At 43.4% G+C, this 12,946-nt stretch overlaps 1 protein-coding gene across 5 annotated transcripts in view; it reads right to left on the reverse strand.

Moving 5' to 3' along the window:
• Positions 1-2,040: 2,040 nt before the first annotated feature.
• ep400 (E1A binding protein p400) overlaps positions 2,041-12,946 on the reverse strand; it is a 29,578-nt gene continuing 18,672 nt past the window's right edge. For all 5 annotated transcript variants that reach the window (XM_008276723.1, XM_008276727.1, XM_008276726.1 and 2 more), the window contains 28 exons: positions 12,746-12,813; positions 12,337-12,626; positions 11,836-12,038; positions 11,155-11,324; positions 10,315-10,511; positions 10,076-10,187; positions 9,602-9,895; positions 9,396-9,470; positions 9,092-9,226; positions 8,954-8,998; positions 8,573-8,726; positions 8,027-8,259; positions 7,730-7,903; positions 7,601-7,648; positions 7,362-7,498; positions 6,943-6,999; positions 6,772-6,850; positions 6,160-6,327; positions 6,006-6,051; positions 5,819-5,925; positions 5,437-5,638; positions 5,190-5,344; positions 4,720-4,965; positions 4,450-4,624; positions 4,025-4,185; positions 3,646-3,807; positions 3,472-3,549; positions 2,041-2,956 (listed from right to left, as the gene is read on the reverse strand). In XM_008276723.1, coding sequence (XP_008274945.1) covers positions 2,636-2,956; positions 3,472-3,549; positions 3,646-3,807; positions 4,025-4,185; positions 4,450-4,624; positions 4,720-4,965; positions 5,190-5,344; positions 5,437-5,638; positions 5,819-5,925; positions 6,006-6,051; positions 6,160-6,327; positions 6,772-6,850; positions 6,943-6,999; positions 7,362-7,498; positions 7,601-7,648; positions 7,730-7,903; positions 8,027-8,259; positions 8,573-8,726; positions 8,954-8,998; positions 9,092-9,226; positions 9,396-9,470; positions 9,602-9,895; positions 10,076-10,187; positions 10,315-10,511; positions 11,155-11,324; positions 11,836-12,038; positions 12,337-12,626; positions 12,746-12,813 — 4,292 coding nt within the window. In that variant the 3' untranslated portion in view covers positions 2,041-2,635. The remainder of the gene's footprint in view (positions 2,957-3,471; positions 3,550-3,645; positions 3,808-4,024; positions 4,186-4,449; positions 4,625-4,719; positions 4,966-5,189; positions 5,345-5,436; positions 5,639-5,818; positions 5,926-6,005; positions 6,052-6,159; positions 6,328-6,771; positions 6,851-6,942; positions 7,000-7,361; positions 7,499-7,600; positions 7,649-7,729; positions 7,904-8,026; positions 8,260-8,572; positions 8,727-8,953; positions 8,999-9,091; positions 9,227-9,395; positions 9,471-9,601; positions 9,896-10,075; positions 10,188-10,314; positions 10,512-11,154; positions 11,325-11,835; positions 12,039-12,336; positions 12,627-12,745; positions 12,814-12,946) is intronic.

Genomic DNA, 12,946 nt, shown 5'->3' on the forward strand with positions numbered 1-12,946 from the left:
TGTGATCAGTGCCTGGCCAGGACATTAGACGGTGAGAACAGAATGATAGACGGAGGATTGGGTCGTTATCATCTGCAGGCTGCAGCAGGGCTCAGCTCCACCAGCTCCCTTGTACCTGGATGACTTCCTTTTTTTTCCTTCTTCTTCTTCTTCCCCTGAGCTTGCCTCTGCATGTGTTGCCTTCAGCCCCGCTCGTCTCTTTTGCAACAACAAAGCTGATCTCCTCATTGTTGTTGTGTCAACACACGTAATGATTGTATCATCCCTGCTTCCAGAGGCTGTCATTCAAATGGCTCCTCTGCTCCCCGACATGCTCAGGGGCTCGTGTTCACGGCTCTGTGCAAATTCAGGCAAACACACAACAGTGAGACACATTTGACACCGTTCAGAGGCTTTAAAGACCCTGCTGAGGTAAACGCTCACACGGTGGGAGGCTTGTGTCTGAGCAGGAAGATAAAACAGCCTCAGCAGCCCTTACGCCACACTGCTTATCCTGCACCCCTCCTCACGCACGACTTTGTCATTGGAAATAAACATATCAAAATGTAAGCCTGCACTCCAAAGCGCTGCTCTGGGGGATCTGTACACGCTAAACTCGCAGCTGTAAATGTGTCATTCTCAGTTCCTGGATCATAGAGCTTGTGTTGTTCCTCTGGTTTCAAATCAAAGCAGAAACACAGTGTGTTTGTATGTTTACACTGGTGTGTGAGAGGTGCAGCTACCCCACCCCCCTGGAGGCTGGCATTGGAATTAAAGGTGGAGAACAGAGTGCAGGTTTCTCTACAGCTCCTTCCATCAAAAGCACACATTCACAGAGCAGGTGTGAAACGAGTGATGAAATGTATGAATCGTAGAGGTGTGATTCATATAGACTCCTGAACCACACTATGACAGCTCCTGTGCTTTCAAGTCTGACAGCTGCTCCTTCTACCAGAACATACTAGCCCTTCATTTTTTTTCTCTTTCATGTCAAAAAAAAAAAAAAAAAATCTACCAATCTTGACTCCTGTTTAAAAAGGACAGTTTTCCTGCGTATAAATAAAAGAGGTTGAGCTCAGAGATGGAGTGATGTCCTGGCCAAAGGAACCAGCTTTGCCCATCTGTTCATCTCTGAGCCCTCTCTTCCACCTCACCTCCCTTGTCTCACTCACTTAGCGGTGAATGTGGACCGGCCACCGAGTGCCAGTGGAGGGAAGAGACGCAGGGCGTGCACTGAGGAGCAGATGGGAAATTTCAATGAGCTGGAAAATCCAGAGTAGTAGCAAGGCCTTCTTCAGAAAGCAGGCGAGGTCACACTGATGCAACAGTGACCCCTTGTGGATGCAAATGACACCTTTAGCGTCTTTCATTTGTAAAATATTGAGCACATTAAAGGAGATGCACACATTTTCTTGATTTAAAAAGTGAATTTACAAAGAAAACAATTAAATGTTCATAACGTGCTTGGTGCATTGATTACGGACGTACTCAGTTAGCATATCTGCCACAATGAGCAGCCAGCTAGGCAGAGCACAAAGTGCTGATTGGGGTTTTCTGTTCTCCACTTTCATCCATGAACACAAGACATTTTAAATTCCAGATCCACTGCATACCAAACAGAAACATTTACCGAAGATCTACAGCAGCCTTTGACGGCAGTTTTTGTTTTGTCAGCCGAAACCTCCTGGTGCAGATCTTGCCTGCCTCAAGAAAGAAAAAGAATAATTCTTGATACAGCACAATTTATTCAAAGAAAGTCTGCAACCTCCAGATATTTTTCGAGCAACCCACAAAGTCCCAGCTCACTGTTAAGACTACAAATACGAGGTTGTAAAACAGGAGTGTGTGTGTGTGTGCTGTAGCAAACCCAGGAAATGTATTATAAGAACTCACAAGATTTCAAAGTACTTACAACGATTTAATGAAAGAAAAAGATGAATTTGTGTATAAAAACAAAACACTTTATTACAATTAGGCTGAAAAATCCAATGAAAACACAACTACTTTACAAGTACAAATGTTTTTGTTGATATTTACATTTTTTTTTCTTTTGACATCAATAAAAAAAGACAATTTATGAGAAAACACAAAATACTAAAGTACATGTTTACAGTGTATTTGCTGAAATAAAAAACATATGACTAAAGGAACGTGCATTACTCTCCATTCAGTATCTATAGACAACGAGAGAATCGGACATAAAAGGGACTATTTTATGAATACACTTATTCTAATGGAGAGCTCATTCCCCAATGCAGAATCACCCATAATCCTCAGCCTCAGACATCTGCTGGGTGATATAATCATCATGTAGAAAGCATGACTGTCTGTCATATGATGTATCGGGCAGTCACTGTGGGAGAAAATTTTCTGTTGTAATGTCAAGAAACATTCCACATCCATCGAAACAAATGAAGAATAGATGGTTGTTGATTCATCGAGACATAGTTATTGATCCCACCAGAATTCTGCGCAGAATGATTGATCTGCCAAAACAGAGCTGAAACTGGAGACAGTTGGGGTAAAGCAAAGGTTTGATGTGTTGAGAATGTGGCAGGATGTCTGTCTGCACTCAGCAGGAATGCACAACCTCACCACAGTACATGTGTACTACAGGACAACACTTGGTAAATGCGGCTTTGTGGTTGTGCATCTCCTAGCTGCTCCCCCCGCTGGGCTTGGCAGGGGTTTTGGCCCTGATGCCCCCCTGGCGAGCTTGACCCTTGGTGGTCTGTTGGGGCTGAGCAGGCTGCTGTGCCGGAGACTCGGCGGCAGAGGGTGCAGCGGGCTGCTGGGCGGGGCTATGTGGAGGAGGCGTCTGGATCTGGGGTGAGGCGGCGGCAGTCACCACCTGCTGCTGGATGATCTTCTGCTGGACCACCTGGGCTGTGGCGGTCCCGGCGGAAATCATCTGCACCTGAGCAGGAGCTGAGGTGGCTGCCTGGGTCAGAGTGACGGTCTGAGGCTGGGCCTGGATCTGAGGAGAAACAACACAGACTAAATGTTTCTTTACTGTTTGAGAGGTGAGATGTGATCCTTTCCCCTGAATTCCATAGCTTTACGGTACTTCCTCATAAAACTGACAAAGACTGTGAAAATCTTAAATAATGACAATAAAAAGCAGATTTGTCAAAAGTTTAGCTTCAATGAAAATATTACATTCAAACAAACTATTGAAAGATAAAAGCATTAACCTTGTGTTCACTTTTTTTTTTTTTACTTACTGGATTCATTTTTAGCTGCAATATAGAATCCTGAACCTCTCAAATGAAAAATATCTTCAGTCTAGTATGACACAGTTATAGTGCCATAAATCATAAAAGATAAAAGTCAACTGTCAGAAAACTCAAAAACCAACTATGTCTGGAGTTAAGTCTCTGCATAACTATTTGAGGCTTATAAGGAGTTAGTGACACAGTTCAGGTACTATTAGCCAAGTTATCTGCCCTACTGAAGGTCCTACATAAACAATCCTCAGCCTAAAACCCTTACCTGCTGAGGAGAAGACACAATTTGTTGAATATTGGCCACTGCTGGTTGCTGCTGCACTATTTGTGGTAGCTTAGGTACCTGATAGGAGTAGTAAACAAGAAATTCTCATATCATTACACAATTGTCTATCTGAAAGTACGTATGTTACAGTAGTGGCAGCCACTGATGATGTACCTGGATTTGGGCTCCAGTGGTTTTTTGGGCCTGGGCGATGGATGCAGTGAAAAATTGGGTCTTGATTCCCGGTGGGAGTTGGGTCGTGGTAGCGTAGGTCACCTTCTGCTGCGCCTGCTGGGCTGGCTGGGCTGCCTGCACTGTCACCTGCTGGGTGCCGATCTGAGGCAAATAAGAAAAAAAAACTGTATATACAGTGGCTAAATATCCCTATTAAATTAAGATTTCTACTGAGGTAATGAATTCTGAATGTTTATGTATAACAAGACGTGCAGTGCATCTTTAGTCTCTTGTTGTGGACAGACTGATAAACAGTCAGTTGTCAACAAGTGAAAGTCTACTATTGGTCTACTATTTACTATTGGTATGGTGTGTTTACCTTCTGCTGTACGGTGGCCTGTCCCTGCTGTGGCTGTCCTGCTTTCTGCTGGGCTGCTGCTGCTGCCTGAACTGCTGCCGCCTGCTGCTGCTGCTGTTTCTTCATCTGAATGAGCTGCTGGACCTGCATCTGGGGGAAGGGCGGTGTCAGCACAGGGCCACCTGACAGAGAGGAAGAAGATTAAGAAAGTGGAACTTCAGGACATATCAGAAGATGGTGATAATTATAACAATAGCAAATTCTTTGCAATAAAAGAATGTCCAACACATATGATGCAGGCCTAATCAATGACAAATACAATTGCATCTTCTGATTTGTATTCCACTGTGTATCATCATCATTTAAATATGTAGTCACTTATCCATAATATAATTCACTTTGAAAAAAATGTTCACTGTCAATAAAATCCAAGACTTTCAACACACCTGTTTTCTGGGCCTGACCAATCGCCACACTAATGCCTGCTACAGTGACTGGCAGTGTAGTGACGCCAGCTGATGAGACCACAGCTGGCACAGAAACCACAGGCGGCTTGGTGAGGGTGACCTGAGCTGTCTGTCCGGCCTGGGCCTGAATCTGGCCCTGAGTGGAAACTCTTGTCTGTGAAGGGAAATACAATTAGCAGAAAAGTTGGCAGACTTCTCAATAACTTCCACAACTTTATGTGAAATCAAATTATTTTTTCATTATCTTACCAGTCTGGCCACCTGCAGGTTGGCTACAGTGGTACCAGTCAGCACTGCTCCAGGTCTGGGTGCTGCCACGGCTGCTAGTTGAGGATTAGCTTGGGCAGCCTGTGCAGGCTGAACCTGGGTGGCCTGCTGGGCCCCTGCAGCCTGCTGGCCCTGGGCTGCTGCTGCTGCCACAGCTGCAGCTACCTGCTGCTGCTGCTGCTGCTGCTGTTGTAGCTGCAACTTATGTTTATGCATCTTTAACAGCTCCTGTATCACACAAAATACGAGATCAAGATAAGTTAACTATTCACATATTTTGCTATTATAACCATTACAATGCAATGTTTATAGGTAAACTCTGAAATGCTGCCATCACTGCAATTATCACAGCTGCTAACTCATATCATCGAACAAAGACAAGCCATAACTTCTGTACATACACATAGTGTTGTATTATGTGTAGCTATTGTGTAAAGCTGTTAGAGGTGTACCTGGGGTTTTCCTACAGCTTTGATCTGAGGGGAAGTAGCCTGCTGTTGCTGTTGTTGCTGTTGCTGCTGTTGGTGCTGCTGCAGCTGCTGCTGTCGGAGCAACTGCAGGTGGGCTGGACTGAGAGGCTTCCCTTGTGGCAACTGCATTCCTGTGGCTGGAAGAAGGACAGCAGACAAATCAGATCCGTACAGAACAGCAACAGGTACTTCAGAATCCTCACAGAAAAGTTCATGTGTCGTTCAGTACCTGATGTGACCTGAGTTACCAGTGGGCGGGTTTGCGACTGCACTGGACTCAGAGTGGTAGAAACTACTGCAGATGCTGTCACTGGGGTAACGGCTCTAACACCCTGACCTGTAGCTATGGCAACCACTTCAGCAGGGGCGGCAGTAGCAGTAACAGCCCTCTGTTGTGCGTGGACCACCTGAGCTCCAGCTGTACCTGCAGGCTGGACCAACAACAATAACAGCAACACAATGAACAAAATTTGTAATACTAACAATGATCACTCTATCTACAGAGTTTGGTGCCAATTTATAGGCTATGTGCATCATTATAAACAAATTCCTATTAGTCAGTAGGTGGCTGAGTTAAGCCAGAGCAGGAGTGATGAGTGAACATGACTCACAGACAGGGTGCCTGGTATGACTGGAGATGCCAGGCGTTTGTTGGCCTGGAAGGGACTTGGCGGAACTCCAGCTACTGTGTTCACAATCACATTCCCCCCTACAGTGGCTGGAAGAAACAAAGAGAAATGAATTAACTACTGGAACACCAACTGCTCTGTAATCTGAACCACATGTGTGTCAGCATACCAGCCTGAATGGTTGTGCCCACAGTGGCATTCTTTATGGCTCCAGCCTGTAAAATATGAAACATATGTGTTTAAACCTTTCACTTGGTAAATGGGTTTGTTTTGGATCTCACTATATGTAAAAGCATATTGGCACAGGATGTTTTGATTCTCACCAGTACAGCTGCATTAGGCACAGCAGCAGTTCCAGTTACAGCGGCTGCCTGAGGGACCTGAGCCTGGCCAGCAGCAGGAGCCTGGGCCTGCCCAGGTGCAGCCTGGGCCTGGGGAGCTCCAGCCTGCTGCTGGGCCAACTGCTGAGCCTTCTGCTGCTCTGCAAGAGCCTGCAAACGCAAACACAAATGATGCACAAAAGCTTACACAAATGCAAACATGTCAGTAATGGTAATAGACACAGACCAGGACCGAGGCCCGATATGTGTTTGTCTGGACTGAATTTTTTTTTTAGTCTTTTGTACTTTGAAAGGAGTGTGCCCTGAATTTTTGGAGATATGATATTTTGGACATATTGCTAGATGAACACTGTACTGTACTTGATTGAAACAACTGCAGTGTAAAAGAAACTATTTCTACCTCTGCCTAACACAAGCATGAAGGTTATTCTTTCAAGTGAAAAACTAAAGCAGCAGATTTCTGTGATTGGCTATGAAAACAGTCATACCAAATGCTGTCTTCATTTGTTGAAATAAGACCTGCATTCTCCTAGCATGGCACAGTGCCTGGATAAATACACAGACTTGAAGCAGCAGAACATTGCTGACAATCACCTTTTTCTCTTTGGCAATCCTTTCAGCTCGTTGAGAAGCCACCTGAATGGGAGGTAGGGGCTTGTCGTAGCTGATCCCACTGTGAAAAGAAAAACATGTTATACCTTAGTTCTAGATTTAAGGTTTAGATATCCATAACACAAAAATGGCATATATCAACATAAAACGCACCTTTCTGCCAAGACCGAGGCATGTTTGGGATTCTTCTGGAATGGATTCATGCCAAGCCTGTTGGTAGTACAAATGAATACATTTACATGGACGTATCCTTCTGTAACTTGATTTCACCATTTTCTTTATCATGCGTGGTCTCTTCATTTCCATTAATGAGAATTTGGTCTACGTCTCTTGCAATAGAACAACTATTATTCAGACACATTTTTAAGTTAAACCAAAAATCACAACATATTCAATAACTCAACAGCTGTTATTCAAAATGGTTTTTTACATACTTTTACAATGGTCATTACATGCAAGTAAAAGCTTTGTTTTTTTAAATTTTTGTTAACTTTTGTTAATACCCTGCTTTGGTACACGCTTCTTGACAAGACTAATGCATTCACTGTAAATGAACACAGGTCAGTACTTACAGTGGTTTAATTGGTGGGCTTCTCTTGCTGGCAATGATCTTCATGAGTTCGAAGCGGCTGTTGTAGAGTTGAATGTGAGTGGCATTGTCATCCTGTGTGTAAATCTGACAGGTCCTTAGAGGACGGCTGTTCTTAGACTGAACACGTGACACAAAAAAGCAGACAGAACAAAAATGAGGGCACTTATTTAGGAGCACAGAAACATTTATCAAATGCAATGACCAGGTGTGTCAGAGTACCTTGTATATGCTCTTGGTTTTCTTCTTGGGGTTTGCCTCATACACCAACTGAAAAAAAAGACATGGTTTAGACAAGTACGAGATGAGTAAGCTAGTTTCATAGCAAAGTAGGGTCACTGTGTTCATTACCTTGCCCTCTTCGCGGGGGATGATGACATTCTCGTAGCGGTTGCGACACTGTTTGGGTGAGCGGTAAATGCGGCTGCAGGAGTTTACTACATCGCTCACTAGATCCCAGTTTGGTGTGTGGGCAGGCGACACGATTGTCAGGTTCAGAGGCAACTCCAGCAGCTGTTTCACAGCCTAACAGACACATAGTAATAATCACTTGTCTCATGAAGCAACATGCAATTCAGCATTTATCAATGTGTATTAATGCTGCTCAGAAAGAAAAATCATGATGGAAGAAGTTAGTAAGGCTGGTACCTGAAGCAGAGCCCAGTCCTCACTGATAAGCCACTCTGGGTTATCCTGTCCAGCCTCCATGGCAGGTTTAACCAGCGATGGCAGGGGCTTGGCAAAGGGTGCCTGCTGCTTGAGGGAGAAGGTCTTTTTCTGGTCCTTGCCCTCTCTGCGAACCTTGAGCATACTGGCCTTCTCGAAAAGGGAGCGTGGAGGAATTACCGTCTCCCCATGGCCCTTTTTCTTCTTTCTGGCTGCTGCTGGACAAACACACTCAAGTGAGGACAGGAAAAACAAACAAACTTGTGACAGAACTTTAGCATGTATCTATTCTTAAAACTCTTTCCATTCATATAAACATTGACTCCAGGATTTACAATTCCTTGTCTGAGAATGCAAAAAAACAAACAAAAAAAACCCCACAAAACCCCCAAAAAACAAAGAAATTCTCAAAGGAAATATCCTTGATATAGGTGAATAAAAATGTATTGTATCTAAATACCTTGCAGACAGAGTGGAATTGAAATATTGTTATACAATTAGCCGATGCCTTAATGACAAATCTCTGACCTGAGGGGTCCATCTTGAGTCTCTTATGCTCCTTGCGGATGTAGATAGGAGGCAGCTTGGATTCTGGCATGGGTGTAGTGTCGTACATCAGCATCATCACAGAATCAATGTAAATGTCATTGTCGTCCTGTGGTGGTGTGGGTGGAGTCCAGAGCTGTATTGGAAAATCATAAGTCATAACGAGGTCAGAAGACAGAGTTGGACTTTATGTTGTGCTTTCATACTAATAAATGTAATTCAGAAAAGAATGTGAGAGATCCAAATTCCACACAACCTTGCATATAATACAAAAATAGACCAGTTCAAAATCCATAGTTGCTAGTGAAAACATGATGAGTAATTCCATTGTTCATCCCATTCACATCACATTTGGAGTCTTACCGGCATTATTTCTGTATGACCATCCTCTGCATCGAACACATACTCCTGTTGAAGAGCACAAAAGGCTAATGTCAACAGCAGCACAACACAAACCACACACTCCTTGTTTGATTAGCAGAGATCAAAATGGCCACCCACCATGTTGTAGGCATCCTCTCTAGTGTAGGTGAAGAGATCTTCATCTCCCTCCATCACCTGCCGCTCCTCCTCCTCCTCCTTAAGCTTCTGCAGCTGCTGCAGCTCCCAGCCTCTCTTAGAGCACTCCAATTGCTCCTGTGGAATATAAACAAAAAACATGTATCAGCCAGTCAAATGTATCAAAGGACAATTAGTGCAATGGAATTCCATAGGATGGACTGATGGACTACAGAAAATCTCTAAATATATACATCGAATCTCTAAAATCAAAAATAAGTCTTGGCTACATTACAGTTTACGTTACCTTGAGAGCTGTTTCATCGTCACTGATGTGGAGGTACTCCAGATAATGAAGGGCATATCTTTCAATAGGTGTTAGCTGTGAGTGGGAAAAATATAAACTCAGCAGGGAAAACTAGCATTTCATTTTATTTTGATTCACTGCTTCTAATTTTAATTTTTAGCTTACACCAGCTTCCAAACAATATAGATAAAAAAAAGAAAAGCTACCTGTTCCATGACTGCATTCAGCTCCTCTATCTGAGCCGGCTCTTCTTTAGTCTGACCCTCTGATTCCTTTTCACCCTCTGTCAACTCCTTGGCTGCTAACTCCTCCTGCTGCTGCTGCTGCTCTTCCTCCTCTGGCAGAGCATCCAGGTTTATGCTGTGGAGAGCCTGGATGTAGGGTCTTGCTACTCTGGGAGAGATGGCTTCAGAGGCTGACGGCTCCTGGTGAAGTACCACAAACTCCTCCACCTTTTCCCCGGAGCCTGCCTCCACTTCAAATAGGTCCTGGATTGTCCGCTACAAACACACAATATTATGTCAGTTAATTTATATACTTGGCTGAATAAAACTACAGTTACGGGTCTTATTTTCAAATGAAAACTTTACTGGTTCTTGCACAAAGGTCTTCAATAGTTTCAATAACTGCAGCTTTACGGAACTAAAAAGAAAAGAGGTGTGACGCTGAGGTCATCTTACTTGTGTGAGGAAAGCCAATGTGTAGTCAGTCCCCTGGGCAGCTACCTCTCTAATCAAGTCCTTGGTGCCATTCTTCAGCAGTTTCTCTTCAATGGAATTCCCGCTCTCCAACCTTGAATGATACACAAAAAAAATAACATCATTGTTTGGAAGGTATGGGTTGTATCTCGTGTTTTACTTTGAATGGATTAAGGAATACAAAATTAAAGGCATCGACAGATTTCCCTGTACTAACATACCTGTATATGTGTATATCCTTGGAACGCCCTATTTTGTCACACCACTCCTGGGTGCGGGCGTCCATGCTGGGATTGAGGTCTGTGTCGTAGAAGATGATGGTGTCTGCGTCAAACACAGTCCCGACTGCAGAGCAGCAGCGGTTGGTCAGGATGCTGCAGAACACCTGCCTGTTCCTGTTAAACTTCTTCATATTCTCCTGCAGGTGCACAACACCAAGCACATGAACAGAGTGGGACAAAGGCCAGGAAATAAGTTGCTTACAACACACTTTCTGCAACATAGAGATCCATTATCGTCTGTTTTTAGGCGACTGCTGTGACCGTTTAGTTATCTGTATCATCATTTTCTTGTATCAACAACAGGTCTAAGCAACTGACCCAAAAACAAGAGGGATTACATTGCAGTAAATGGGTTTGTTAAAATCAGGTCCAGATCATTTAAGATTTTAATTTGTCAGTTTAAGCAGAGCAGAAACATTTCACCACTCGAAATAACATGCAGCAACAAACAGACAAAAAGAACTACTGTCTGCTTCTCTTAGGGCCCCAGAAGGAACACAATCCAGCAGGGAGGGAAGAGAGCAAGATAGTTTGTCCCCTTTTTGAGCTAGAACTCTGCACGGACACTGGGAGGTCCTAGTGTTAGATAGGGAGGTACACAAAGCCTATACGTGGCTGCATCATTGCCTTTCACAGTAGCTACTATTCTAATTATATGCATCATTTCTAGTGTCACAAGAGTATATTTTTTTGAACAGGTAATGCTGAATTAAATTCAGCGATGACACCTGTTTTAAGCATTGCATGTCAGAACCAAATTAAATAGTGATGTCATTTTACCTGTCTTTCATCAAAAGTGAAGCTTTCATCAATGCGCACATAAGTGAGCTGCCTGTAATCTAGGAAGGCCTCCAGGATGTCTAGCATCTTCACCATCTGAGTAAAGATGAGGACACGGCGACTCTCTGACCTAAGCTTCTGCAGCAGAATGGCAAGAGCTTCCAGTTTACCTTAGGAAAAGAAAAATGTCAAGAGTTATCATTCGTGGCATTGTCAGATGTCAAGTTGACTTCAACTGCAGGCGGGTTAATTACATATAGTTGTACGGTAACCACAACTATGTTTCCCAAGAAAACAGTCAACTGAGATAGAAAGGATGAAATACGTGCAGGTTACCAACAATATTACTATGATTGAGAATGCTACAGACTTTTTTTTTTTTTTTTTTTTAACAGTGCCTATCTCTAAAGACTGAACACATACATGTGAACACTGTTTATTTTATATTATCGCTACATTATATTGTGTACACACCCCTGCATTTACAGTGTCCAAGAGATGGGAGGATTCATCCATCTTGTGTCAGCAGAAAGATTTTTTGTTTTTCTTGCATGCAGTACTTGATTAGCAAGTCATGCTGTAGTTATCTGTAGATGTATGTATTTGTTTTACAGTCTAAGCTGGTTATTGCTTGCTTGCAAAAACCCCCACAAAAAACAAACAACAAAAAAACACCCGTACCTGAGTCCATCTGCATTAGTTGCAAGTCTGGATAATAGAAAAGATGCCTGGATGCTAACTGGTGGATGTCTGCACTGTGGGGTGCAGAGGCCTCCAGTAGCCGGCGGTGAAGGGACTTCTGCTCAAGACTGTAGGGAACTGGGGGATTGGCTGCATACAGATGAGGCAGTGGAGCTACAGCTGGAGGCACCACACATGCCAGTCTAAAAGATAACAACAGTCAACACCGATAGGTAATACATGTGCATCAATCATTATTTGGATTAAGAAATAAAACGTTGAACTGCACTCATGAAAGTTGTCAACTTCTTTTAAAAAAATTGGTAGTTACTTTAAATATTACTTAGAAAGTGTTTGCTTCACCTTACCCTTTAGTTTTAGCAATGTTATTACCAAGTGACCTAACCACAGTGAATTAACTTTTAATAACAGTATTGCAGTGTAGAATACGAGCAGTATAGAATAAAGAAAGCTTTAATACTGAGTTCTCAGCTCCAGTACCTATTGATTAGGCTGTTGGAAGCCTCCAGGTGATTCTTCACAGAGAGCAGAGAGGACTGCAGTGTAGAGGTGGTAGCCACGCAGGTTCTTTGGGCCCTGAGGCAGCTCTCTCTGCCCACCCACCTCCAGCCTCCAGCAGTCAGGGCAGTATGACCAGGCTCTGAGCTCAAAGTGCACGCCTGCAGCAGGTCCGACCCATACAACACTCTACGGCTACAGCGTTGCTCATTGGCCTCGAACAGGCGGCCCAAACGCTCCTTCAGCTGTTGAGTCTTTTCTTCTGAAGACTCCTAAAGATCACAGTGAGAAAAGCATAATCACAATTTCTGTAAAACATTTGGATGAAAAATGAAGTAAAGCACAAAACCAGGCATTATAAACGTGATTTCACTAGAGTGAATGTACTGACCTGAGAACCACCATGAGCTGCAGTAGTAAGCTTGGTCGGGGCGGATGTGGCGTTAGTCGCACCCAATGCTTTAAAGGAAATATACAGATCAAACAGGAGAATAAGTGCTACCAATTTAGAAAAGCAGCACTACTACAAAATGTCAGTGATAAACTTATTGCACAGTTACAGAGGTGTAGCTGTGTACCCATATGAGCATTT

The sequence above is a fragment of the Stegastes partitus genome, unplaced genomic scaffold (genome assembly GCF_000690725.1).
Source record: "Stegastes partitus isolate 25-593 unplaced genomic scaffold, Stegastes_partitus-1.0.2 Scaffold79, whole genome shotgun sequence".
NCBI classification, from domain to species: domain Eukaryota; kingdom Metazoa; phylum Chordata; class Actinopteri; family Pomacentridae; genus Stegastes; species Stegastes partitus.